The following is a 27,532-nucleotide window of genomic DNA, read 5'->3' on the forward strand; positions in this document are numbered from 1 at the left end:
CCTTCTTGCAACACATCTGCAAAGGTGTCCCCAAGCAAAGGGAACTTTCTGGCGCCTGGGATTCCTGCAGCTGTGGTCCCTGCGCCCGCCCTCCCCGCCGACCCTCATCTTGTTTTCTCTCTGTCTAGTTTCAGAGCATGTCCTTACGGAAGATCCAATTTAACTTCCCCTACTTCCGGAGCGACAGGTATGGAAACCCGACCCAGTTCGTTTGCTGCCTACTCACTGCCCACTGCGGTCTCCGTAGCTGGCTCCCAGGCGGCCCTACTGGGCAGGCTGCATGCGGAACCCACCTGTTGGAATGGGGGGGTTGGGATGCTTCTGAAAGTAAGCACGAGGGCCAGGCCGGCTTCGGGGCTTCTGTTTTGTTGTGACATGAGGCCTAGAACCATCTCGGGCAATGAGGAAGACGCGGTCCGGTATTGAAAACACGACCAGGGAAGTCCACAGAGGTATTATCAAGAATGTATCTTATATTCCAAAATAATGTACTTGGTCCGCCCCGTTTCTGGGCTGGAAGGTGCTCTTCTGGGTACTTTCTCGCCCTGTGGGATCTGGGCGGGTCACTGACGTGTGCACCCCGCTCGGCCTTCGGAATCAAGGCAAAGGTTCAGAGTCATCCACCTTCCCCGTCTCCTGTGGGGCTCCCTGCGGGTCGCCGTTACCCGCTCCTGGTGTTTTCACTGCTGCTCTGGCTTTCTGGGAGAAAGATCTGGTCAGAGTGTGGCTCAGCAGGGACTGACGGAAGTCTGGGCTCTGCCGCCTCAGCCAGTGGCTGAGATCCTGCGTTCAGAGTGGCCCGATGTCAGGAGCCCTCCTACTAAGGCGGGCGTTTCGCTCTTAGGGAAAGCATATTTGCTGGGGAGTCTGCCTCACCGGACACCTGGCCTCTGGAAGCCCTGACTGTTCGTGGGTCACGAGACAGGATGTTGGTAGACAAGGAAGGGAACACCTGCTTTTCGGGGTCTGAGAACTGTTTTGGGTAAATCACTTCTCTGTTCTCCCCACAGAGACAAGCGGGACTTTGTGTCCGCCGGGGCGGCTGCTGGAGTTGCTGCAGCATTCGGGGCCCCTATCGGGGGTACCCTGTTCAGTCTGGAAGAGGGCTCATCCTTCTGGAACCAGGGGCTCACGTGGAAAGTGGTAAGGAGGACTTTCAGTGAGCACAGCTCCTTAAATTTAGTCAGTCCACCTCCCCTAGAACTAAAGTGGACATCTCTGACTTGGTGCAGTCCCCTTTCATTTTGATGAGACCAGGAGGGCTGACTTTATTAGAAATTCCTCTGCTGTAGACACACAATCTCTAAACCATAGACTTTTCTGTACTTTTCCTATCATCTGCAAATCACACTGCCATTGTCTTCTCTTGATGAACCATCTGGCCTGAAAACGGGAGATGGGGACAGACAGTGGCAGAATCTGGACTTGAGCACTCCTAGCCTCCTCCCTCAGACTAGTACGTTCCTTCTCCTGTGGTCACTGTTCCCTTTTGGGGCTCAAGGTCTAGTCCACAACAGGCTCTAAATGAAGAGACTCTCGCAATAAGCTAACACGGACTTCTCACAGCCCGTCTCGCAGTCTTAGCACCCGAGGAGGGCTCAGGGCAGTGGCGACCAGAGCTCTGTGTCCAACCCGGGGGCGTGTGGGTTTCTGGGTGGCGGGGAGGGTTTCTGAGGCTGCGCCTGGGAGAAGGTCGGTCCTGTTCCTCCTGACTGTTCTCTCCTGTCTGTCGCCTCTCTCCCAGCTCTTCTGCTCCATGTCTGCCACCTTCACCCTCAACTTCTTCCGTTCTGGGATCCAGTTTGGAAGTTGGGGTTCCTTCCAGCTGCCCGGATTGCTGAACTTTGGGGAGTTTAAGGTATTTTTCATCCTTCCATAGTTTTGGGGGGGGTTTCTTATTTTTGTTTTTGTTTTTACTTTACAACCTGAAAATTGTTTCTAAGTAAAGTAGCAGAGCGCGGTGGTTGGAAGGGTCGGCAGAGCTTCTAGTGGGTCTCTCTGCCCCAGGAGTCTCCTGTGCGTGCTCCGTGCTCGGTGTACGCAGGCGTCCGGCTCTGTAATGACTCGCGGAGATGGAAAGTGGGCGCGCTGCTTGTTTCCGGCTTCCCTGCGTCTGTCCCTTCCTGTTCTCACGGGCACTCTGGTTTCTCTCTCCCTCCCTTCCCCTTCTCTCAGTGCTCTGACTCTGATAAAAAATGTCATCTCTGGACAGCTATGGATTTGGGTTTCTTCGTCGTGATGGGGGTCATTGGGGGCCTCCTGGGAGCCACATTCAACTGTCTGAACAAGAGGCTTGCAAAATACCGTATGCGAAACGTGCACCCGAAACCTAAGCTCGTCAGGTACCTGCTCGCCTCCCCCAGCTTGCCGTGGCTCCCTGAGCTTCGTGTGGGCCAGGCCGTCTCTCCCGAGGAAGGCACTTGTAGGCACGGATTCTACTTCCCACACCAGCTTTGATTTCATGTCTAAGACTAAAAATGGAGAGAGGGTTGTAGATCCCGTCCAGTTGTCAGATGGGCTGAAAGACTGTCTGAGCCTCGTTCATATCAGGGGTGCTGTTTGCCTCCCGGCCACGACGACACATGGCGAAGTCAGAAGGGTCAGTGCGAGTCAAGGCCCAGGACCTAAAGTGGAAGCCCGTTTTGTTCCTTAGAGATGCCGTGGGGGTAGCCGCCCACGTTCCTGGCCACCCACTGTTGACTTGCACATTGCTAGAACGGAGCGAGTCGCTGACCAGTTCCGCACGGGTCCTGACTACTGGCTCGGGGCTGCTGTGTGTGTGGGCTCTTGGGGGAGAAGAGGGTCGGAGTCGACAGGATTGTGTTTTTAGTTCCTGAGGCTGGGGTGTCTTTTTTATCTTGTATGGTAACAGCTGTGCTTTGCTTTCTAGAGTCTTGGAGAGCCTCCTGGTGTCCGTGGTAACCACCGTGGTGGTGTTTCTGGCCTCGATGGTGTTAGGGGAATGCCGACAGATGTCTGCTTCGAGTCAAATCGGTAATGACTCATTCCAGCTCCAGGTAACCCTGTGCACCTGCTGCCCGTGTGCTAGACCCCAGAGAGGGAGAATCCAGAAATGGGTGACCCACCTCTGCGGATTGCTAATAGCTGCGTGTTGCCTGCCCTGCCCCCCCCCCCCCCCCACGCAGTGTCAGACGGCTGAGAGAGGAGTCCGTGGGAGCCTTTCCCAGAAGAGAGGGTGTGCGACACTCTTCTTCACTCTTACGTAGACTCACAGCCCTCACAGAGCGGACTCTCTCTGTCTCTCTTTTCCTGTTGAACAGAGTTAACTAGGGCCGAGCTCAGGAAGCAGAGACCATCGCTTCTTCGACGAGCCCCAGTTGATTCTTCTACCTCTTCAACCCCGACAGGTGCCCCCAGCCTCACAATTGTGAGCATCACCCTTAAGACGGGGAGAAACAAATGTCTGCCTCAGGGTGACCGGCGAGCTGGCGCTTCTGGCATCTCCTCGCTCTTATTGGGTTTAGGTCATTTACTGGCTTACGTTCTTTTTCCATTTCTCTTTCTCTCTTCTTAGGAGTATATAGTATATAGTATAGTGTTTTCTGGAACCTTTCCCTGAAAGAGCAGAGGCAGCGAGGGAGGCATTGGAGCTCACTCTGCCAGTCAGCTCCAAGCCAGTGGGTCCTAGAGCTGCATGTGGTCAACCAGAGGCATGGTTCTGGCTTCTAGGGTAGAGGCTTGGGGGTGTCCCCAAAGTAGCCGGTCGTCCTCTTGTCCCTGAGGAGCCACTCATACCCCTCAGAGCCTCATTGGGGGCCTCATCTTGGATGGCCACTCCTTTTGGCTTCCCCAGAAACGTCCACGAATGGCAGCGTGGGTTAGATCAGGGCTTGGCAGACTGCCGCCCGCGGGCCAGATTGGCCTTTGGCTTCTGCTTGTTTTTGTAGCCCCCAAGCTAAGAATGGCTCTCACGTTTTTAAAAAGTATTTTAAGAAAAAAAAAGAAGAAGGTGCAACAGAGACTGTGTGGCGTACAAAATCGAAAGTACTTACAAAGTGGCTCTTTATAGAAATCGTCGTGCAGCAACCCCTGCTACTCGGTGGTCCTGAGGCTACCTTGTTCTTTACCAGAGCGGTGTTTTCCAAACATGTCCTGCGGAACATTGGTACCTATGAGTCACAGACGAGTGGAGAAGAATCCTGTGGTCTGATGGGTTAGCCAGGATTGAGTGAGTTGCTCTAGTACAGGCCCGCAGAGGGCGCTTACAGTTCTGTCTGTGTCACAAGTGTTTGGATGTAGGTCGTGTGCCCGCTGTGCCACTAAGCACCTCATGGACATGACTTCATTGAGTCCTTAATCACTGCCATAGGCTGGTATTATAATCTCCATCTTATAGGGGAGAAAATGGAGACAGAGTAAGGTCTTTTTTTTTTTCTTTAAGATTTTATTCATTTATTTATTTGAGAGAGAGAGAGCAGCAGAGAGAGAGGGAGAAGCAGGCTCCCTCCGAGCAGGGAGCCCAACAATGCAGGCCTTGATCGCAGGACCCCGAGATCATGACCTGAGCTGAAAGCAGACACAACACACTAGGCCACCCAGGCACCCCACACAATGAGGTCTTGACCGTGATCTGAGCTAGTGCTACACACCATGAGGTCAGCATTACTTGCATGTCACAGGGGAGGCAGCCGAAGCTTCCTGGAATGACCTGCCGCTCCCACAGTTGCCGAGTCCGAGGCGAGTCCACCTGATGCTGGAGCCTCTGCTCTGCCTTCAGCTGGTTCTCCGATCTCCAGCAAGGGCCAGGATGCATCTCAGCACGTTTGGCTGCAGGATTCTTTCCAGGGAGCCCTCAGGGCTGGGATTCCTCTGGACACAGTCTGTGAAATGCTGCGTCGTGGATCGTTCCATGGTTGCCTCTTTCCTGAGCCACACACATTGCTCCTTTGGCTGCTCCTCTCTCCCAGGTTCCTCCAGGAGGGGGCGCTGCCCTGCTTCTCGTGGCGTCTCCATCTGCTGGTCCCCATCCGCATCTCACCCTGCATGGGTCTCTCGGGCCAAGCTTCCAGCAGTGGCACTTAGAAAATTGAGCACTGCGAGACGGAGCAGAGCCAGATCTGTGGTGAATTTCATTGTCGTAGCTCAAGAGCCCTTGTCCAATTCTTTCATTCTCATACCATAAAGAATACAGTTTCACAGTTGGCTGCTTTAGCTAGAGATTGATTCTTTGCCACCTGTTTCATTTCTGGGTAAAGTTTGCAAGTCACACTTTCTCGACCTCACTGGAGACCTCCCGTTCTGAGACTTTGAGTGCCGTGGTCAGTATTCTGACTTCGTACGGACCTCATACTGACTTTCTGATTCCTGTATCTTAGGTCACATCAGAAGATGTCAACTCAAGTATCAAAACCTTCTTTTGTCCCAATGAGACCTACAACGACATGGCCACACTCTTCTTCAATCCCCAGGAGTCTGCCATCCTTCAGCTTTTCCACCAGGATAGTGAGTATCTGTGAGCCTGCCCGTTCTTGGGGTGGTTGATCTTTTTCTGCAGGGAACGGATAATGATTCCTCTGCCCCTGTTGTTGGCCTATAGACACAGCCAGGCTTACCCTCAGTTCAGAGCAAAATAGGACTTTTCCTTTGTACTAGCAACCCAGACAAGGCCGGAGTGTCTGCCTCCAGTGTTGGAGCTGAACCGGTGGGGTGTGGAAGGACCTGGAAGGGGTCAGGGCAGCTCGGTGGGCCTTGGTGGTGTCTGGTGGTGGACTCACGTGGGTTCTTGCGTCGCAGGTACTTTCAGCCCTGTCACTCTGGCCCTGTTCTTCGCCCTCTATTTCCTGCTCGCGTGTTGGACCTACGGCATTTCGGTTCCAAGTGGCCTTTTTGTGCCTTCCCTGCTTTGTGGAGCTGCTTTTGGACGTTTAGTTGCCAATGTGCTTAAAAGGTAAGTGTGCACGTGTGTGCGTGTGAGCATGCCCGGGTGTGGACGGACGTAAGTGTACGAGCCTTGTGATTCCAAGCCGCAGTCTCGGCTTCTTTCTTGCCCAGCTACATCGGCCTGGGCCACATCTACTCGGGGACCTTCGCCCTGATCGGTGCTGCAGCTTTCCTGGGCGGGGTGGTCCGCATGACCATCAGTCTCACGGTCATCCTTATCGAGTCTACCAACGAGATTACTTACGGGCTCCCCATTATGGTCACTCTGATGGTGAGTGCTCCCCTTCCAGGCCTATCTCCAGGGCAGGGCCAAGTGCACCCCCCCCCAGCAGCTTCTTTTCGAGTCTTTGTTTTGTGTTTCAGGTGGCCAAATGGACAGGGGACTTTTTCAACAAGGGCATTTATGATATCCATGTGGGCTTGCGAGGGGTCCCACTCCTGGAATGGGAGACGGAGGCGGAAATGGACAAGTGAGACCGCGCTTTCCTTCTCTTCTGTTCTGCTTTCAGAGCTTATGATCTTGGGCTGTGAGGGCTGTGGGCATCAGGGTGGGAAGTGGTGATGAAGATGCTGGGGTGGGGGTCCGGTGAGCCGGTAGATAGCTACAGGAAGTGGCTGGGTGTGGCGGGGAACTGGGGGATGGAGGTGGGTTTGGTGTGGTTCCTGCATCGTTGGGTGTGGCTCCTGTGGCCTTCTGGAGGGATCTGAAAGGAGACTCAGTCGGGGTGTTTGGACTGCACGCTTCTGCCGGGGGTCTGCTGAGCCCCATGAATGAGAGCCAGCCTGCATCACACATGCCCCACGAAATGTCATGTCATCAGGGATTTTTCTGGGCATAACCGCCAGTTTATCCATCAGCCCACAAATGGTTTGGGGCTCCTGTATGGGGGGACCCCACAGGGCCCTCGTGGTCCAACAGAGGGATCAGCAAACTTCTGTAAGGGGCGGATGGTGAATATTTGTAGCTTTCTGGACCACCTGGCCACCATATCACTTCCTCCGCTCGGTCGCTGCAGCGCGATGGAGCCGGAGGCGACACGCGACACGTAAATGAGCGGGAGAGGCCAGGTTTGACCTGAGGCCTGTGGTTGCCACCTGGTTTAAAGGGGCAGCCCAGACTTTACTCTTTTCTTAATACTAGGAGTATCATTAGCAGTTCGGTGATCATATGAGGAACGTGCCATGGGGGGCTCAGGAGATGGTGGCTAATCACCGGGCAGGTCGATGGGGGTTGTGGTGAGGGGACATCTCGTATCGAGCTGAGGAAAGGCCCACCAGTTTGGCAGAGCAGGGAAGGGCGTTGGCACAAGCTAGAAGTGCAGAGGAATGCGTGTGTTCAAAGAACCATTTGAGCTGGCTCAGAAGAGGGAGTGCGGTGGTCTGGGCCACCCAGGGGAGCTGGGGCTCGCTCCTGGGATACCACGGGCTCTCTCGTGAGGCGGGACGGCTTCCCTCCGTCCCCCAGGCTGAGAGCCAGTGACATCATGGAGCCCAACCTGACCTACGTGTACCCGCACACCCGCATCCAGTCTCTGGTCAGCATCCTGCGCACCACGGTCCACCACGCCTTCCCAGTGGTCACGGAGAACCGCGGCAACGAGAAGGAGTTCATGAAGGGCAACCAGCTCATCAGTAACAACATCAAGTTCAAGGTACAGCACCTGAGAGGAATGGTGGGCGAGAAATAAGCTGCTCTTTGACGCATGCGCTGACCTGGCGCCTGCCACACCCCACAGATGGGGGCACTGGTGGACTCTCAGGGAGAATCCGCTTCTTTGTTCTGTGCGGCAGGGAGTGTAGACATGGTAGCGAGTGTGGACGTCGTTAGACCGTCAGGACATATGTCCTGTCTCGCCCCAGCAAACGCGCAGATGGATTTTTTGTTTTAATCACCATTTCTTATGGCGTGTAAGTGGTATCAGGAGGTTTCTAGGGTTGCCTGGGACAGAAGTGGACTTTGGCCTACTTAAGACAGAAAAAGAAATCGGCCGGAAGCTGCAGGACTGACAGGAGAGCTGGAGGATCAGAGGTGGCCCGCCGGGTGTGCAGGCGGCTCGCAGTCACCCTGGGGTGTTGGGAGGCAGGGGCGCTAGCTCTGACTCCTGAGTTGAAATCCAGGTGCGGGCAGAGTCCCTCAGTCAGGCTGTGAGCCCCTGTGGCTCCGGGGGCCAGGGCACCTGCGTTTTCAATCCCTCCATGCCGTGGCATAGGAGAGCGGCTGCCCCTGGAGAGTGAGGGGCTGTTCCCATACCAAAGGAGTAGGGAAGCTGGGCAGGCAGAACCTGCGGGGTCTACAGGCCCTGAGGTTCAGAGAGCAGCCCTTCTGCCCTGAGCCACCGTGAAGATGCCCTGCACTTCCTACGTCGGTAGCGCTCGACTCCACTGCCGCCCGCATCCTTGAGCCACGTGGTTGCTGTGGGTGTGTGCCCGTGGCCAGCCATCTGCGGCCTGCCTCGTAGAAACTCCTGTCGCTGTCACCCCTCCCTACGCCCAGAAATCCAGCATCCTGACCCGGGCTGGCGAGCAGCGCCGACGGAGCCAGTCCATGAAGTCATACCCATCGAGTGAGCTGCGAAACGTGTGTGACGAGCACCTCCCCTCCGAGGAGCCTGCGGAGAAGGAGGACCTCCTGCAGCAGATGCTGGAGCGGAGGTGAGGGCGCACCCCACCACTGTGCGCCCCGCCCCCGCGGCTCCCCGAGGGCCCTGAGCTTCCGGACTCGGGGAGTCTCTTGGGGCAGTGGGGGGTGGGGAGCGAGAAGCAATCCTGCTGCGGGTGTGCTAGGCAGCGTCTGGTTTCTACGTAACAGATACACTCCCTACCCCAACCTATACCCTGACCAGTCCCCGAGCGAAGACTGGACCATGGAGGAGCGCTTCCGCCCTCTGACCTTCCACGGCCTGATCCTGCGGGCGCAGCTCGTCACCCTGCTCGTCCGAGGCGTTTGCTACTCGGAAAGCCAATCAGTGAGTCTCTCTGCTCTGTGCCGAGATTCGGGAAGGCACAAGGGTGGTGCGAGCACAGCCCCAGTGCCTCGGGGGGGCCGAGAGCTAGTACTTGGGGAGCCCAGTGCCGGCGGCTGGCTGTGCTGCAGCGTGTGCAGCCCCACAGCCCCCTGCTGTGCTCGGTGCCTCCCGGGGGACTCTACCGTGGGGGGGACGCCCCCAGTCACACTCCCCTTAGTCTGTGCACTTGCTTGTCAAGTGTCCTTTTGGCTTGGAGACTTTTTTTTTTTTAAGATTTTATTTATCTGTGAGAGAGAGAAGGGGCAGAGGGAGAGGTTGAAGCAGGCTCCCCATGGAGCTCATAGAGCCTGAAAGGGCTCGATCCCAGGACCCCCGCATCATGGCCTGAGCCGAATGCAGATGCCTAACCCGCTGAGCCACCCAGGCGCCCCAAGCCTTTAGACTTTTTTTTTTCTTAAGTTTTTATTTTTATTTTTTTAAGATTTTATTTATTTGTCAGAGAGAGAGAGCACATGCAGGGGGAGCACCAGGCAGAGAGGGGTGGGAGGCAGGCTCCCCACTGAGCAAGGAGCCCAGTGCGGAACTCGATCCCAGGACCCTGAGATTATGACCTGAGCCGAAGACAGACGCTTCACCGACGGAGCCACCCAGCTTCCCACCTATAGACTTCTAGTACAGTTTGTACACTTTGATTTCTGGTATAAACGAACTTTTTTACAGGCTTTTTTTTTTTTTAAGTTCTTCCCATTAATTCTTTTGGAATTTTCCCTTTTTTTCCTCCTCCCATTTGGTTCTTACGGAGAGAAGGGGGGGGCGGGTGTTTTGTTCAAAGTGGTCCCTGTAGTGACCTGAAGACCCACCCATCCGCACACACTTCAGCCCCTTTAGAAGGAACCTGAAAAGGTTGTGCAGAGACCTCCCTTCCCGAAGGACTCTCCTGGCTCAGCTCTTGCTCCTGGGTGGCCGTCCAGCTGCCCAGTGAGGGCGCAGGAGAAATCCAGAAGACTCGGGATGCAGGGCCGTGACAAAGCTGCTTTGTCCGATGAATTGCCACAAACCCAGAGGCTGCAAACGACAGAAACCTTTTCTTTTCACAGTCCTCAGGGTCTTACTACCAAGTGCGCAAGTCAGCAGGGCCTTGATCTCCGGAGGCCCCAGGGCAGGATGGCTCCCTGCCTTGCTCGTCTGTGGAGGCTGCCGGCCGTCCCGGGCCCTGCTTGATCTTAGACAGGTCCCTCCAGTCTGCCTCTGTTGTCACGTGGTCTTCTCGCTCTGTGTCCTCTTCTCTTCTTAAAAGGACACCGGTCGTTGGTCCTAGGGCCCAACCTAGGGCCGTCTGACCTCATCCGAACTTACTCGCATCTGCAGAGCCGCTGTTTCCCATGCGGCCATGGGCACAGGTAGCAGGGGTTAGGACTCAACACACATCTTTTGAGGGACACACGTCAACCTAAGACCTATTAGTTCTTCTCCCACTTAGGCTCCAGGACGAGCCAGGTCCGTTTTACGGACCAGGAGAAGCCGAGTCAGAGAGAGATGAGGGGACTCCCTGAGCAGGGCCCAGCGAGGCCCCACTGGGAACTGGCTCCAGACCAGGGCTTCTCACGGCAGAGTCCCCGGTTCCGCACCGCCTCACGCCAGGTGACACCATAGCCAGCGGTGTGGACGTAGAGGGGGAGGGGCTGTAAGTGCACCCCTGCCGGTGGCCGTCCTGGGTGCAAGGACCTGTCTCTGTTGGGATTGCAGAGCGCCAGCCAGCCGCGCCTTTCCTACGCCGAGATGGCTGAGGACTACCCGCGGTACCCCGACATCCACGACCTGGACCTGACGCTGCTGAACCCGCGCATGATTGTGGTGAGCAGGGCTGTGCCTCTGGGGCGGGGTTCTCCTCCGCATGTTCACGCCTCATCCTGGCTAGGGCACCGGCGGCTGCAGGTGACTTGTGTGGTCTTCTCTGCAGGATGTCACCCCATACATGAACCCCTCGCCCTTCACCGTTTCACCTAACACCCACGTCTCCCAAGTCTTCAACCTGTTTAGAACGATGGGCCTGCGGCACCTGCCTGTGGTGAATGCTGTGGGAGAGGTGAGTCCAGCTTCTGGCTGTGCCCACAGCCACACCTGCCTTCCAGAAGGAACCCTGTCCCTGCTGTATGCGAGTCAGGCTTCCCAACCAGCAGGGTTTCTCGGCCTAAAAGCTCTTTTGTAGCCTTTGGAGGACCTGTACCTCTGCTTCCTGCGTGTTTCTGAAGCACACTGTTCCCCTCGGCCGGCAGGTGTCGCCAGGGTCACGGCTGCTGCAGAAGCGCATAGGCCAGTCGTCCCCAAGGTTCCTCTTCTTTACCCTCCATCAGGCCTGCGCCTCCTGGAGCAAGGGTCCATTCCCCACCCGTTCTGGGGATTTATGACATTAAATAAGAGAATTTCAAGCAAAATGCTTAGAAAGTATAAAAAAAAATGCTTAGAGTCTTTTAGAAGATCCAACTGCCTACAATTAGTAATCCGTGCTGCAGACTTTCCCTTTTTTTTCCGAACTCAGTTGTTTTTTTTTGGTACACAGTTATTGTTTGGTTATTTAAAAAATAGAAAAGCAAAATACAAACAAATGAGTACCAACCCCTTATTTCTACAGAGGTAGCTACTCTGTCTTCCCAAGGTAGCTCCTTTGTCTTTTTCCCTCTGCACCTACAAGTAGAGATTTACGTGCCGTCTTAGCGCGTCACCACTGCCTGTACTGTTTAATGCCCTGGTGGCTCAGACCTTTCTGTGGCAGGAAACACTCACTTACAGTGTTTCCGTGGGCTCGACTGCATCCCCGTGGCCGGCTGTCCAGTTGCTTATCCAACCCTCCCCTGCTGGGGGCCGCGTAGTTAAACGTCACTGCCGATCACCCTCTTGAGGCTTTTGATGTCTGTCACCAAGTTGTCCTCCAGGGCATGAGAGCTCTGTGGGTGGGGTCCTCGGGCAGAACGCTGGCCCTGCCCGGCCTGCTCTTCTGTGGGCTTGGTTGCCGTGGGTCGGACTATTCCTTGAAACAGCAGGGCGGTTCTAACACGCTTCCTTTCGTCAGCGAGACGTGAGTGGCGGCGGCTGCAGCCTTGAAGAGCTCTGTTTGCCCGCCCTCCGGCGAGACATCCCGCAGCCTTCCTCCCTTTGACCCCATCTGCCTGGAGATGGCATCTGGCCCCACACACTAAGGGCTCAGCCCCACACGACTGCCAGCCCCCACCCTGCCACTTCAGATGCCAGTCAACAGTCCAGCTTGTCCCCTGGGTTTCTGGCCAGGTGGTTGTACTTTGGGGATTCCCATGACCCTGTGCTCCTAGAACTCAGGCAATCAGTTTACTTACCAGATGATGGGGAACCACAAAAGGATGTGATCCAGGAACGGCCGGATGGCGGAGGTGCGGGGGCAGGTGTAGAGGAGGGGCGCCAGGCTTCCCCGCCCCCTCCGGCACCCCACCCTCCTGGCACTGTCCGTGTTCGCCAGCGTGGGGCTCCCCATACCCCGTAGTTGAGGAACATCATCGGGGGCTTTGCCGTGCACATACACGTGATGGATCACATCATGACCATGCTGACTGAGTCAGCCTCCGGCCCTTCCCCGCCCACAGATGGGGGCTGCGGGATGGGGGCTGCATCCTTAGGGCCTTTCTCACAATTTTTTTGTCATGCACATAAGCTCAGGTAGAGCTAAAAGGGGCTAGTTATGAACGGTAAAGGACGTCCTTCCTCCTTCCTCCTTACTCTTATCACTTAATTCCAAGCTTTTAGAGCTTTACGCCAGGAGCCGGGGTGAAGACCAAGTACATGTGTACTGTTAGAAGTCACGCATCACAAGGACCCAGGTGGTGCTGAGACCTGGTATTTATGAGCTGCAGCGGGGTCGCGGGGCCTCGGCCGCTCGGGAGCCTGCATCGGTCTGTGTCCCTTGCATATGTGCTTATAGCCAGCGGCAGGTGGTGGGAACCGAGAAGGCTAGTGAGCGTGTGTTCTGTTGAAAACTCAGAGTTTAGCTGGCCCAACTAAAACTTCTCTCGGAGCTGAATTTGTCCCATTAGCCTCCAGGTGACGAGCCCTAGTTAACCTGTCGATCTCCCATCACCTGGAAACTGGAGATTCTCGAAGTACACAACGTGACCGGCTTGTCATGTCTGTACCAGCACTCTGCAGGCCTGGCCTCTGTTGCCCCTGCTTACGGTGATGCGCCGGGTCGGCCGTGTCTGCTTCCGTTCCTGCCCCAGCAGGTTTGCTCTGCAGTGACGGGGGTCTTTTCCTCCTTGTCCTAGATCGTTGGGATCATCACTCGACACAACCTGACCTACGAATTCCTGCAGGCCCGGCTGCGGCAGCATTACCAGACCATCTGACAGCCCGGTGCGGCCTCGCCGCCACATGCCAGCCCGCCCTGTCCTGGGGCTGCCCCGGGGAGGGGGCGGCTCGCTCATGCTTCGCCGCCACAGCTGGCTGGGGCTGTTCAGGACACTGAAGATTCCCACTCACCCACTCACTCGGAAAGCCTGCGATCATCGAACACTTTGGCGGTCAGCGGTCCTGGGGATGGTATGTTGGACCTTGAGAGCCTGGGCCTGTCTGATCTTCTCAGCAAGTATCTTCCTGTTCCCTGTTCCCTGCTCTCTTGCCGTCCAGCCTGGGCCCCGGCCCCAGGCCCCTCCACCCGACGCGTGCCAGGACCAGAGGGGGCATCAGGCCTCAGCCACGGGGGGAGTGATGCCCAGAGCAGTTTTCCTGCCCTCTGCTGCTGCTTTCCTAGGGAACCCAGGTGTTGCCTTAAACTGTAACAGGAGGGGCTTTGGCCAAGGCAAGTGCTGGGGCGAAAGCCAGTTGCAAAATTAAGGGAATTACCAAATTTAGAGACTGAGCCACTAAGATAACGCATGTGTCGCGGGGGCCTTCCTGCATTGGGACTCTTGACAGGTGCCCAGTTTATTTGAAGGGAAACACGGCTTCCGGGGGAGCTGCTGCTCTGGGCTTGCCTCCTCAGAAGCGCCGCCCTCCAGAAGCACAAGTCCCACGGACTGTCCCTGAAGAAGTCTGATGGGACGGTCCAGCTTAGAGCCGCCCCAGTTTTTAGCAATTCCCGTGGCCCATCCCCTTGTCCCTCCCCTCTGCACCGAGTTACTGACTTCCCATGAGTTCTTCCGCGTCTTCCTGGAGATGCAGCCACGGCCCAGGTGTCTCCACCCCGCCCCCCGCCCCATTAGATAAAAGGGCACCCTGTGATATTGCGTGACCTGACTCTGGGGAATGATACTGTTACATCTGAGACGGGCAGAAGCCAGTCCTGGGCCAGTGAGCACTACAGGAACATGATACGGCCTAGAAGCCAGATTAGGACAGAGCAGATGGCTTATTCCAGGAGGAGGGCGTGTGCCCGTCGCACACCTGTCTGACCCCCGCCAGTAGCCATCCCCAGCCCACTCGGGCCCAGCCATGGAAACTGTGCTGCCAGGGGACAGGGGTGGGAGGGACCCCCACCCGCACGTGCCCCAAGACCCGAGCACAAACCCTGGAAACGGAGCCTCTTTGTCTCTCCAGGCTGGGGGCCCCCAGAGCGAGCGCTTCGTTTCGGCTATTTTGCACTTACTTTTCTCTCAGCCTCTGGGCCGGCCCTCTGATTTGCGTCCACACCCTAGGCCTGGGGTCGGCCGCCCGGTGGCAGATGTGCTTTGGGACTCAAGATGGCGTTTATTTGCATTTAAGTTTGCGTCGGGTTTTTTGGTCAGCTGTGGCAGTTCCCGACAACATGGGCGCCTGCCCTGGACAGCGCTGTCCTCTTCGCCCTCTGCCTCGGGCCGACCTCCATTGCCAAGACTACCGTGCAGTCTGCGAGCGGGCGCCCGTTTCGCTGTGGCCGGCCCAGGTCTTGTGCTCAGCCCCCTCTGCTCCGCTAAGTGAGGCGGCTGCTTCAGGATCTTTCCACCTGGCTCCCCCTCCCCCCCCAGTCCATCCGCTCCCCCCCCAGCCCATCCTCCCCATTTTCTTATCTCTTTGACCAAAAATACTTTGACTTCTAAATGTTTCAGCTTCCTTGGATGCATTCGACCTGTGAAATGTGGATGGGGGCCCCCAGTAAGTAGTTGGGGAAATCACAAGGACCAAAAAGGCAAGCGCTTCTGAATGTGATCGCGTTCAGCCCGCCGCCTGTTCATTTTAAGGCCGCACCCAGGGCGAGGCCGCGGTACGGTACTCGTTCCTTTTATCCAGAGGGAAACCCAAGTCAGGAGAAGTCAGAACCGCCTGTCACAGAAACCGAATCCCCTCTCCCCTACCTCAGTGAAACTGGCAGGACTAAGGTCCTGCGGGGGGTGGGGAATGTCTGGCCTCCAGGGCTCTGGGGTCACCAGCTGTCTGCCTCGAGGCTGCCCTGGGTGAATGTTGTTGGAATTTACCGCCCCTGCACTTCCGGTCCCCAGACACTTCATCCCCACTAGACTAGCCCAGAGGTGACTGGCAGAACGCACGCGCCTCCCTCTGCATGAGCTGACTGCACGGCCACGAGGTCCCAAACTCGGGCCCGTCTGGAAAGGCACGTTGCTTCTTGTCGTCCGTGGGCGTCTGCCCTTACCGGATTAGCCCAAAGAGAACCACTGCCCCACTTGTAACAAATAACTGGAAGCCTCACTCCTTCGATAGTTAGAAACCCACGTTGTCCATGTCTCACCTATTACCAGCCCCGTCGCCCCCTGGCGGTGGGGTACGCCCACACGCACAGCCGCAGGGGGCTCGGGCCTGGAGGCCGGTGTTCCGTGTGCCTGCCCGTCTCCCGCTAGGTGTTTCACGTTCCCCAGCTGAGGAGCCTGGGAGGTAGTGAGCCAGAGTCCCGACCCTGGGACCTTGGCGCTCCGGAAGGATTTGCCCATGACCTTGTTTAACAAACGGTTCCTGGCTGGGATGGACGCTTGCCTGCTTGCTTGACATTTCTGATGCAAAATTGTGTGCTGACACAGCCGTAGGAAAGAAAGCAAGCCCCTGGAAAGGCCGGAAGCTCCGTCCGGGGCCCTGTAGTGCCGATGTGCAGTATTATCCCACAGCTTCCGACCGTGGCAGGCTTCCTTTCTGTTCGCACTGTTGGTTTAGACAGTAATACTAGCTAATTCTGTTGTGTACATACATTGTAATTTTTTTAATTTGTAAAATTCTATTTTTATTTGAACTTTTGGAACTTGGAAGTTCTCACTGTAACCGTAACATGTCAGAATAAAGTGTCTTCATCTGTCTCCTTAAACTCTTGTCTCCATGGGGCTCCTTGTGGAGTGGTATGTGATTTTCATTTTACGCTTTCCACAATGTAAACATCACAAAGCCAGAGAGTAGACTGACAGGCTCAGAGGTCTCCTTCTAAAGCCTTGCCAGCAAAACTTCATTCCCTGGGGTCCACCTGCTACCGACTTAGTCCTTAGCAAAAATCACGAAGTTCCCAGTCTTCTCCCCCTTAATCAATGCCACGTGATCTCATTTGCAGATGCTTTCCTCCCCTAAAAACCTACGCATTCCCTCAGCTGCTGCTGCCCACAGCAGGAGACGGAGGAGCTGTGTGTGTTCTGACAGTGCTGTGTTTAGGAGTCTGCCCCACTCACAGGCTCCCTGATACCCAACCAGAAGTACAATCAGTGCCAAGGCTGTAGACATTTGGGGCTGGCTTCTGTGCTGCCATCCGTCTCTGCTCTCTATTTTGCCAGGAATCGGATTTTCTTGGTCTTCAGTTGATCTGCCTCAAGTTGCCATCCCACCAGCACTAGAAATGGTCTCCGTCAGCGCTGCCCCCCTCCACCTGTCCCCGGGTTTCCTGAACTCCAGGGACACTATTGGTGCATTTGGCACTGTCCGTTCCATTTGAGGAGGACCCACCATGTCACGGTGACCCCTTGGCAGTCTGCCCAGTTCCGCACACTTCCCTCCTAGCAGCTCCTACTCCCCGGACCTCAGGAGCCATGTTTGGACACTTTCCCGTCTGCTCCTGTCCTGACCAATCCTTTGCTTTTTGGTCCACCCCCCACCCCTTTCTGTGTTCAAAGTCCACATGAAGAAGAGATTTGTTGGAAGTGGTTAGATTAGAGATTTTTTAAAAAGATTTTTATTTATTTATTTGATAGAGATCACAAGTAGGCAGACAGGCCGGCAGAGAAAGAGGAGGAAGCAGGCTCCCTGCTGAGCAGAGAGCCTGAAACGGGGCTCGATCCCAGGACCCTGGGACCATAACTTGAGCCGAAGGCAGAGGCTTTAACCCACTGAGCCATCCAGGCACCCCTAGATTAGAGATCTTACCCCACCCCCACCCCCGCTCCACTCCCTGTCAACTCATTTCCGGACTCCCCCTTCCCCTATAAAGAGTGAATGACTATTTACTCCCCCTTTTCCTGACTTCTATGCAAGAATAAGACAATTGGGCTGATGTTAGAAAGCATGGACTAGGCCATGTCCTGCAGTGGTGCTGAACAGACATTGACCTTCAAGGAGTTTACAATCCAGGGACAGAGAAATGACCACCTACCAGGGCAAAGTGTGTCATATTATAATGGTTAAACACAAAATGCCACTGGTGCCGAGCTCAGTTCATACGGAGCACGTAGTATCAGGACAGCTTCAAGGACGAAGTCGCATTGTCCATGAGCCTTGATTGTGTAGAATGTTCTCGGGAGAACTGGATAAATGGCATTACAAGAGGAAGGGGCAGGATAAATAAGGGCTGGAAAAGTGCACATGTCGGTGACCAGAGGGGAGGGGTTGGAGGAATGTCAGGTTCTGACATGGAGAGGGGATGTGTAGAGTAGAGCATGGCTTCCTGTTGTGGGTGAACTTGGTGCCTGGTATTCTCTGCTTCTTAGAAGCAGATACAAAGAAATGGCATCTTCTCCGGTCCCCTCCACCCCCCCAACCCACCCCCCACCCCCCACCACCCTACCCCTCACCCATCCAAGTACCTGGGACCGGAATTAGAAAAAGCTGGTGGCTACCTTTTAATTAAGTACCCAAAAGGCAGTTTGTCAACAAAGGAAACATCTCTTTCTTCACTTGGCTTAACAAAGGCACCAATCTGGGGGCTGTTGCTGGTGAGGGAGGCTCTGTGTGTGTGCAGGCAGGGAGTCTATGGGAAATCTCTGTATTTTCTGCTTAATTTGGCTGTGAACCCAAAACTGCAACCCAAAATAAATCTTATTATGTTTAAAAGGAAGGAGAAAGAAACAGTCTTCTTCTCTGCCACAAAAGGAAAACCGGGTTATTAGACTGAGAAAAAGAAAGAGATCATGCCAAACCAGACCTTTGGCTTCTGTCCGTGGTGCTGAACTTTATTCACTTTCAAACCGCTTTCAGTAACAGGTGAGTGTCTATCCTAAAATCAAGTGCATGAGATGGGAGAGGTGGGGAAGCCACAATTAAACCACTTTATCTACATTTAGCATAAAATGTGAGAAACGTTGACAAGAGGCTGCAGCTTGAATACGGTGCTCATCACGGCTCGACTTGACAGCAATGAGATGTGACAAAGTTGAGTGAGAGACCCCAAGGGATGAGGGTCACCTGAAATTTGCCCCGGGGCCTGGCCCACCTTTTCCTCCCTGGCTATTATCTTCGGTACTACAAAGAGAACAGAGACAAATTTGGCTTGGTGACATGGTCCTCTTAGAAAAGTCAACTTCACGGGAGTGTGCTCACCTCCCACCCACTCCCACTCCAGCCGGACAACCCTGGAACTTTCATGAACTGGGGCACAAGTTGCTCATTAGAAGTCATAAATCAACCCTGGTCATTTCCTTTCTTTTGTTTTTGGTGTTTATTTCTCTTTTAAAGATTTATTTATTTATTTATTTATTTATTGAGAGAGAGCAGGCATGCACGTGCTGGTGAGTGAGGGGAGGTGCAGAGGGAGAAAATCTCAAGCAGACTCCCCACTGAGTGTGGAGCTCCACTCAGGGCTTGATCCCACAACCCGTGAGACCATGACCAGGGCTGGAGCCGAGAGTCGGATGCTTAACCAACTGAGCCACCCAGTTGCCCCAGCCCTGGTCGTTATCATTTAAATCTTTGGGATCTGACACTTCTGGGGAGAAACATGAGCTCCCAATCAACAGAATGATGGGGACTTGGCCCCATGAACATTTTAAGTTCCCAATGCTCGTGGCAGTAACTTTTTTCCCCTTGGCATGTCCTTGGCAGCCTGTAGCTGAGGATGACGTCATTGGCCCAACTTGAGACAAACATTTCCAAGGAAGTAAACTTTACTCTGGTCTCTTTACTGCAGGAGGCATGCTCTGGTGGTGTTATTTGACAATGTCTGGGTCTCAGTGAAACCACAACTTCCTTCCTCCCCATCCCGTATCCATTCCCAGCTCCTCTTACCCGGAAGCTGTTGCAGCCCAGTCCACTCTGGGCTCCAATCCTGTCCATCCTGCCTCCGAAGCAGCTGGACCTCCGCAGGCTCCGAGGGGCAGCAAGCAGTGCCCTCAGCTTGCTTTTCAGGAGGGCAGATCTATCGGTGGAGTCCCACGGGCTCCGCCCAAGGGCACCCCCATCTCTCTGGGCTGGGTTGACCTCCCCTGTCCAGGGAGGCACATCAGGGAGGGGGCTGAGAGCCGCCCCAGCTTCCTCATTCTGCTCGTTTAGTACTTGTGGGGGCACGACCTCCTCCTCTAAAGGCATCTTGTCCTCCAAGTGGTCCAGCAAATTCTTTACAAAAGGAACACACAGGGAAAGAGAGAGGTCTCACTGACCTGCACAGTGTCACAAAGCCCCCTGGTCCCACACTGGGGCCCCTGTCCTGGCCCTACCTTGAAATCCATCAGGTCTGCGTTGGACACAGAGCCATACACGGGGTTCGCTCCTATTTGCCCCAGGAGCTGAAATGCCAGGAAGAGGAAGAAGCTGGCGGTGACGGTGGGGGAGCCCATGCTGGCGTCGCGCAAGGAGTGGCCTGGTACTGGCTTGCTTCTCTGTCCTCTCCTTTCCCCTCTCAGCCTCCGTCCGCCTCTGTCTCCCAGCTGCCCTGCGCCTCCTCTTTTTATAGCCCCCCAGCTCTCCAAGAGCGCGAGAGGGACAGAACCCTCCCCATTCTGTCACTTACAGCGATAAAGCAGCTGAATGAGGAGCAGCAGAAGATGGCCTTTTAAAGCTATCAGTCCGGCAGAGCCTGTCACTCCCCTCCACCTTGAGCAGCCTCAACAGCCCCGGACCCTCGGCTGCAAGAGCCACATTCTTGTTGATTTGCCTCAAGAGGTTCCCACTTCAAAGGTGTGAGAAGAGCAAAAAAGAGTCCTTGGTTATCTTACAGCGATGCCTGGGGCTTCTTTCTCCTCAGCAACGGGACCCAGGCAGGGAGACAGAGGGTGACAGTTGGCCGGCGCCCAGCTCCCCCAGTTGGTTTTCGGCTCAGCTGTCAGGGCATCCAAATAAGGGCGGGTGGGGAGGAAGTGGCAGGCGGCCTGCAGCTCGGGACAAATTAGTCCAGATGCTCAAGCTGGCCTCACACCTGACTCATCAGCCGTGAGGGCAGCCCTCTCCCTCCTGGCAGTCACTCTCAGCGGTCAGGTGAAGAGGGAGTCATTTTTTAGAGCATTAAGTCAGCTGGGAACCAAATGGGATGAGTGTCCCGAGGGTTCCGCTCCCGGACGTAAACACCCTGAGACGTTTTGGGAAACAGAACCGTCCTTCTGCCAAGCGTCTCCTCCTTCCCCTCCACCGTGTAGAGGGAGGTGGGCACTTAGAGACGCCAACATTTTCATTCCATCACCTTGCTGCTTGTAGAAACTCAGACTCTGGATTTGAAGCTTTTAAACCCCCAACCCTCCCGGGAAAAGTCCTTTGGCGAGTTGGCCGATGGAGTGAGGGGGACGTGAGGGCAGCACACGGTCCCCCTTAACACCTTCCATGTAACTCCTGCGAGGCCGGGCGAGTGATGAGCCACCAAGGCCTCCGTTTTCCTGGCTGCCAGGGAGAAATCACAGGGAGCACGGCTGTCCACATTTAACGCGTGGCCCCTGTCCCCTAAGCTCAGCTGTTCGTGCTAGCCTGTTATATGATGCACATGTACTGGGGGGCGACGGCTGCATTGGAAAGGTCGAGAGACCTCACTGCAGCCCCACACAAACCAAGTTACACACATCGTCACCGCCTTCTTGCCCCCATTTGTAAAAACCTGCTCTACCCACCTCTCCAGGTTGTCAGGTGAGCGACTAACGCACAAACGTGCTGTGGCTCGCTGCCTAGCTGCGGGACGGGACGGCGCTCATGGTTGCCTTCACTGACCAACTGCAACGGGCCAGAAACTCTACCAAAAGCTTTATGTGCATTACCTCACTGTCCTGGCCGCCCCACGAGGCAGGTGGTGTTGCTCCCATCCACAGAGGTTACGTCACTTGCCCAACCAAGGTCATTGGGCTCCTAAGCCACACAGCCAGGACTTGAATCCCGGGTCTGACGAGGATGCCCATAGTCCTAACCATCCTACAGATGCAGCTGCTGTCACTTAGCATGATGGTCCCTTATCAGCCCTCGCAGTGCAGTTCCTGATTGAATACCCCCCTGCCCCCCCTCTCCCAGGTGGCCTCTGAACAGCTCCTCCCCCTTCCCACTCCCTTGGCAAGTGTGTGTGTGTGTGTGTGTGTGTAGACCACCTCAAGGAAGGGGTCCTCCAAGCCCCACGACCTGTTGGCACACCTGACATGTTTTGACGTACTCCACGGGACTCAGGAAATGCGTGTGGGATGCCCAGGTCTGCCCTGAGCCGACCCCTCCCCGGCTGCACGCACTCCCTGGCCGATCAGGTAGAGAGGCTGCTCTGCGGGAGGACATGAAATTGGGGCAGTATGTGGCTGGAGGTCACGAGAGGTGTCCAGGGTGGTTTTAGTCTAAGACCTAAGGAGAAAGGAGCCCTCTCTAGTAACCTTACCTGGGTCAGCTGAACCGAACCTAAAATCCCAAGTGGGCGCAACCCTGAATACGAACTCTGGGGGTAAAACCCCTCGTATCCTGATGAGCCCCTGGAATGTGCTCACAGCTTAATCGCTCCGTTGGCGTCGGCGGGGGTTATTATTAGCAAAGAGGATTCAGTGAGCAGCCACACTGGGAGAACCGATGCTCCTTGCTGTGTGCGTCACGCGGCCTGTCTCCTGGAGATGCCCTTTCAGACAGGCAGCGGCTACCGGAAGGGCGTCGTGGCAGGTGGCTCGGCCCCAGAGGGCCGGCGCCGCTCCTCTGTCCTGAGGCACTTCTGAAGTCTGTCAGTGGCCCAAGGACCAGCAGAAATGCTGCACTAGGGTCCAGGAAGAGAATTGCAGAATTTTCCCAGCTCCTTTTATGAAAGTCACTGTCCCTCTTCCAGACCGAAACAGAAGCAGGGCATTAGTGTCTGAGTCTCTTCTACAAGCCAGAAGTTTTTGCTCAGTTTCATTTGGGTTTTGTTGGGGGGGTTGTTGTTGTTGTTGTTTGTTTGTGGAAGGGGAGTGGCAAGAGAAAGAAGATTCAGTTTTGCTGCCCAGAGGACTTCCTATAGAACCACACCCCCTCCTACCCTGACGAGACTTAGTGGGAACACAGGTCTCAGATACACTTACTACCTCAATCCCAGCAAAGCCTTTGATTTGTGCCTAAAACAGAAAATGGCTCGATGTAAATTTCCCTTCTTTCCCATGGCCCTGCTCAACCTGGGGCGGGGGGGGAGGCGGGAGGGGGTGTGTATGTGGAGGAGTCGATCTTTAACACGGTGCTTAGAAGCGAGCCTGGAGGAGTGAAACAGAAGAAAAGCAAAAGGAACAGGAAACCAGATCCACCCCCCACCCCCACCTCTCCCACGAACCAAAAAATCAAAAGCCTTTATTTCCTGATCACTGGAAAGAAGTTGTCTTAGTCATATGTCGGGAGGAGCGTCGCAGATGGGTGGGAGACCCCAGAACTGCGGCTTCTCTGGTTTCCATCTCAGCGTTTCCGTTTTAGGATCCTCTGTGGGGATGCTGCGGGCGGCTTCGGTCCCAGCAATGCAGCACAAGTCCAAAATCGGTATGAGAAACCCTTGGTGTCCATGGTATGATTCTGTCGGACACAAATGGTCTAACACAGAAGCCCCAGTTAGGAGAAATTGGTAAGACCCTGATGCACATTTGGGGATGGTTATTTCTGATTTTGAAAATGATGTTCTGGGAGTGCCTGGGTGGCTCATTCGGTTAAGTGTCTGCCTTCAGCTCAGGTCATGATCCCAGGGTCCTGGGATCGAGCCCCCTGTCAGGCTCTCTGCTCAGCAAGGAGTTTGTTTCTCCGTCTCCCTCCACATGTCGCTCCCCCAGCTGTGTGCGCTCGCTCTCTCTCTGTCAAATAAATAAATAAAATTTTTTAAAAAATGATGTTCTGTTTCTTTGGTTCAACTTGGAGGACCCTGGCCCTGGAAGTTGGCAACAGGTTCACTAGAAAGCAAGACCCAAGGCAAAAGTCCAGTTGCTAAAGCTTTATGGTGTGGGGGCAGTTCCGTTCAAGAAAAGCAGGAGCGAGGGGAAAAGAGAAATGAGACAGTGTGTATTATTTAACTACGGCTGTGTAACAAATGACCCCAAACCTTAGCAACTTGAAACAAGGCACATCCTTTACCAGTTTCCGTGGGTCAGGAATCTGGCCCTCCCCAGCTGGGGTCCCTTGCTCAGGGCTCCTGGAGGCTCCAGTTAAGACATTAGCTGGGGCTGCCGTCAGCTCAGGGCTCGGCTGGAGGATCTGCTTTCAAGTTCACTCCTGTGTCAGCTGAGAGACCGCAGCTCCTTGACGACTGCTGGCTGGAGGTCAGTTCCTCGCCACATGGGCCTCTCCGGAGAAATGCAGCTGACTTCCTCAGGTCCAGAGAAAGATTATGTAAGCTCTTCACAACTTCCTTGTCCTGGAAGGGACATCCCAAGGGCACAGGTACCAGGAGATGGGGGGCCTCAGAGTTCTGGAGGCCAGAAGTCTGGAATCAAGGTGTCATCGAGGCCATGTTCCCTCTGAACCCTGTAAGGCGGAGATGTCCTTGCCTCGACTGGCTTCTGGCACGTGCCAGGGCTCGTTGGCACTCCTTGCCTTGTAGACACAGCACCCCAATCTCAGCCTCTGTCGTCTGTTGTCACATGGCCGTCCTCTCTCTCTGTGTTCCTCTCTCCCCTTCCTATAAGGACACCAGTCATATTAAATGAGGAGCTGCCCCCACGCCAGTCAGACCTCATCTTAACTCATTCCTTCTACAGTGAGACTGTTTCCCAATAGGGTCACATTCTGAGGTTCTGGGGGTTTAGGACTTCAAGATATCTTTTGGTTAGACAGAACACAATCCATAACAGACACTTTGTCTGTGGGGTCCTTGCTAACTCCTGTCTCTCACTGCTCAAGTGCCAAGCCCACCCTCACCCTAGTCCTGTTCCAAGGCCATGAACTCCCCTTCCCTCTGGGCTGCATTACGCACAGCTCCCTTAGGTAGTGACTGGGGAAATGTGAGATTCCATCCACTCATGAACTGTCTTGGCAACCTCTCCTTGCCAGGGAATCCTGCCTGTTGTGGGACGGGGATGGGTGGTACATGGAGGCGGAGAGGGGGGTCAGACAGCATCGATGAGAACCAGGTCAGCCATTGCGAATGCATCCAATGCAGCCATTGCTGCATTTTCTGGGAAGCCAGAGATACAGGCCAAGCGTGAGGCAGTGCACTTGTCCGCAGCCGGACTCCACGGCTGTGCTAGTCCAGCACCAAGCCAGATCGGACACACCCTGATTAGAAAAAAATTTCTGGGGGCAGCCGGGTTGCTCAGTGGGTTAAAGCCTCTGTCTTCGGCTCAGGTCCTGGGATCGAGCCCCGCGTCGGGCTCTCTGCTCAGCGGGGAGCCTGCTTCCCTTCCTCTCTCCCTGCCTGCCTCTCCGCCTACTTGTGGTCTCTGTCTATCAAATAAATAAAATCTTTTTAAAAATTTCTGAATGATTGGAACAAAGAGTTTGCCTTAAGTCCCTCTCTTACCCACCCACCCCTCCAAGGTACATACCTGAGAGCCTGCCACTGCTCCTTGCCCTCCCTGGGGTCTTCACGGGAAGGAGGTGTCACCCTCTGGCTGATACATGAAGGTCCAGGGCTCTCCCCTGATGCAGGAAGAACCAGACGAGTGGAGAGGCCGGTTAGAAAGCTGATGAGCGGATGTCAGCGTGAGTGGTGAGAGCAGAGACCAGGAACGGAAGTGAAGGATTGTGTGTAGGAGATGCCAGGAACGAGGTGGAGTGGACACGGTGCCCGCCTGGGTGGTTCAGCCAGAGAATGGAGTCAGGCAGATTCCTGGGGCTCTAATCATTGAGGTGGAGTCCCAGGAGAAGCTTTAACCATCTGGGGGTTTCTTAGTTTAGGTTCTCCTGAGCCTGAGAGAAGGATCCAAGCATAAGGCGTTTCCTTCGGCCCCAATCCCAGAAAACCTCAGCAGAATGAGGATGTGACTAGGAAAAGAAGGAAGTCAATGACCACCACGGCCAAGCGGAGCTCCATCCCCTGTCCCTGCACTCTGAGAACACGTGTAAGATGTATGCCACCTGCGAATCAACGGTGCTGGGGTCTTTGAGTGCCGCCTGCTGCCAGATGTTGGTTGAGTGTGGCTCCTGGTAGTTGTCAAGTCCCCAGCACTGCCTGCCTGCCCCGACGGGAGCCAAGAGGGCTGGGGCTGCCAGAGAAAAATCACTGGGCAGAAAAGCACAGTGCTGCTAGATAGAAGCAGGCAGAGGACAGGAGACTATCCACGTGAGAGCGGGAGCCAGGGTCCCAGGGCAGGTCCGGAGTTTGGTTGTAGAAATGTTCCAGAACATCCAGGCAGGTGCACGGGCCTGGCTCCCAAGCCGATGGGAGAAATGGGTCACCTAGTGAAACAGGACTGGTTGTTAAAGCTAAGGGGAGTGCCTGAAAAGTCCTCCAGAGGCCAAGATGGAAGGCTGAGAGCTGCCACATGAGCAAAGACAGGTGGCCAAGTTTGATTCTGTTTAGATCTGCCCCTGCGGGAGAAATACATTCTTTTTTCCTGCCACAGATTCTCAGAAGGGTCAAAGCTGCCACCAGAGGGATGAAGAAGGACTCAGCATTGAGCCCTTGAGAGTCACAGGTGCACAGTCGGTGGCACGAAAGGAAGTCCCAGTGTTGTCCTGACTTTTGTAACCTCCACACTTGGCACCCAGCAAAGCTTGTCCACCCTCTACTGAAATTCTCTCCAGCTTCAAAGCCTTGGGTCTCAGGCCTCCTGGGCTCTATGATCACCAGCGCTTGTTTCTGGGAAGATTATAGCGACAAGCATTTATGGAGAGACATAATCTGGCAGGTTCGTTGGGCAACGTCAATAGTAGGGAAGTCAGGGAGCTTGTGGCCATGGCTACAGTTATGTTGGGGAACGTTTGGAGGAGCCAGGGGCACAGGTTGGGGAGGGCAGGGTTTAAAGGGCATCTGTAGACAGAGCGTTGTGTGCTCTGCTTCCTGCAAACACAGAACAATGGGGAACTCAATGGATGTGGCTCCGTAGGGTACGTCGGGCTACCCATGCCCATCCTCCAGCAGACATAGCTGGCTCCCTTGCAGGTCTCTCTGGAGTCCTCCTTCCCAGACTTCTGTTTGGGGAAAAGGTCCAAGAAACAGATATATCCTACATACAGACTCTATCACCTAAGCCCTACATAGGGACGAGCCAGACTCACCGGGAAGAATTCTGGAGTGCTGGCTGGATGTGGGGAGTGGGTGCTCTGGGAGACGTCTGCCTTCATCACCTGAGCAGAGGGAAGAGGTTGCCAACAAGCAAATGAACTGAGTGATGCCATTAGGAAGGTAATTCTCCCTCCCGCCAGCAAGCCTCATTCACTGACTTGGGAGGGGACAGGGGGTGTTGTGGTTAGGGACCTGCATGCTAAACCAGGTTCTGTAGCTGTGAAGCCTGGCTCTGCCACTGGCTAACTGAAAGATCTTGAGCAAGTTACAACACCTCCCTGTGCCTCAGTTTCCCTTCTGTTAAAATGGGGGATAATGAGAGTTCTTAGTAGATTTGTTGTAAGGACTACACAAGTTAACAGACCTGTACCAGGAGCCTAATGAGGCCCTGATGAAAGCTCACTACACTGAGTCCTCTTGCTCTCCCCGGGTCAGACACGTGAGGAAAAGATGGCTCACGATTTTATTAGAAAGGATCTCACTCCTAAGGCTCATTTAAGAAATCTTAATCGATGGAGTGCCTGGGTGGCTCAGTGGGTTAAGCCTCTGCCTTTGGCTCTGGTCATCGTCTGAGGGTCCTGGGATCAAGTCCCGCATCAGGCTCTCTGCTCAGCGAGGAGACTGCTTCCCCTCCCCCACCCCGTCTGCCTCTTTGCCTCCTTGTGATCTCTCTGTCAAATAAATAAATAAAATCTTTTTTAAAAAGAGAGAGAAAATCTTAATAGAGATCAGTGGCTATCCATACCCTCCGGCCCACCTTGAGTCCACGAGAACTACACAAAGCCCAGCCCACTTGCAGCAGTTCCCTCCCTCAAAGAAATACTGGCTGAGAACAGCAGGAAGGTTAGGAGAGAGAAGTTCAAGGCCAGGAGCAAGGGAGAGAGCACAGGGTCAAGAGTCACTCGTCTCTCCGCCCACGTCTCAGGGCTGGCATTCTCGGCCGCATCCTGCCAGCTACGGGGCTTTGGTTTTCTGGGTC

General features: G+C 54.9%; 2 protein-coding genes and 1 long non-coding RNA gene across 6 annotated transcripts in view; 2 read left to right on the top strand and 1 right to left on the bottom strand.

Annotated features, from left to right (window-relative positions):
- CLCN6 (chloride voltage-gated channel 6) overlaps positions 1 to 14,845 on the top strand; it is a 29,077-nt gene extending 14,232 nt beyond the window's left edge. For 2 of the 4 annotated variants that reach the window (XM_059138411.1, XM_059138413.1), the window contains exons 9-23: positions 129 to 187; positions 1,011 to 1,143; positions 1,745 to 1,858; positions 2,176 to 2,342; positions 2,891 to 3,017; positions 5,337 to 5,463; positions 5,755 to 5,908; positions 6,013 to 6,172; positions 6,265 to 6,371; positions 7,367 to 7,553; positions 8,396 to 8,553; positions 8,708 to 8,867; positions 10,614 to 10,721; positions 10,828 to 10,953; positions 13,157 to 14,845. In XM_059138411.1, the coding sequence (XP_058994394.1) occupies positions 129 to 187; positions 1,011 to 1,143; positions 1,745 to 1,858; positions 2,176 to 2,342; positions 2,891 to 3,017; positions 5,337 to 5,463; positions 5,755 to 5,908; positions 6,013 to 6,172; positions 6,265 to 6,371; positions 7,367 to 7,553; positions 8,396 to 8,553; positions 8,708 to 8,867; positions 10,614 to 10,721; positions 10,828 to 10,953; positions 13,157 to 13,237 (1,968 nt within the window). In that variant the 3' untranslated portion in view covers positions 13,238 to 14,845. Of the gene's footprint in view, positions 1 to 128; positions 188 to 1,010; positions 1,144 to 1,744; positions 1,859 to 2,175; positions 2,343 to 2,890; positions 3,018 to 5,336; positions 5,464 to 5,754; positions 5,909 to 6,012; positions 6,173 to 6,264; positions 6,372 to 7,366; positions 7,554 to 8,395; positions 8,554 to 8,707; positions 8,868 to 10,613; positions 10,722 to 10,827; positions 10,954 to 13,156 lie in introns of those variants that run through there. The other 2 variants (XM_059138412.1, XR_009345579.1) reach the window with 2 other exon arrangements.
- Positions 14,846 to 17,797: 2,952 nt separating this feature from the next.
- On the top strand, positions 17,798 to 18,630 carry LOC131810183 (uncharacterized). Its single transcript, XR_009345461.1, has 2 exons — positions 17,798 to 18,209; positions 18,290 to 18,630. It is a non-coding gene; the product is annotated as an uncharacterized LOC131810183 (long non-coding RNA).
- On the bottom strand, positions 18,152 to 20,504 carry NPPA (natriuretic peptide A). The gene is made up of 3 exons (XM_059137822.1): positions 19,658 to 20,504; positions 19,230 to 19,556; positions 18,152 to 18,467 (listed from the first exon to the last, which is right to left on the bottom strand). Exons 1-3 carry the CDS (start codon positions 19,775 to 19,777, stop codon positions 18,456 to 18,458), a joined length of 459 nt encoding a protein of 152 aa, XP_058993805.1. The 5' UTR covers positions 19,778 to 20,504; the 3' UTR covers positions 18,152 to 18,455.
- Between the last annotated feature and the right edge of the window lie 7,028 nt (positions 20,505 to 27,532).

The sequence above is a fragment of the Mustela lutreola genome, chromosome 10, assembly GCF_030435805.1.
Source record: "Mustela lutreola isolate mMusLut2 chromosome 10, mMusLut2.pri, whole genome shotgun sequence".
Taxonomy (NCBI): Eukaryota; Metazoa; Chordata; class Mammalia; order Carnivora; family Mustelidae; genus Mustela; species Mustela lutreola.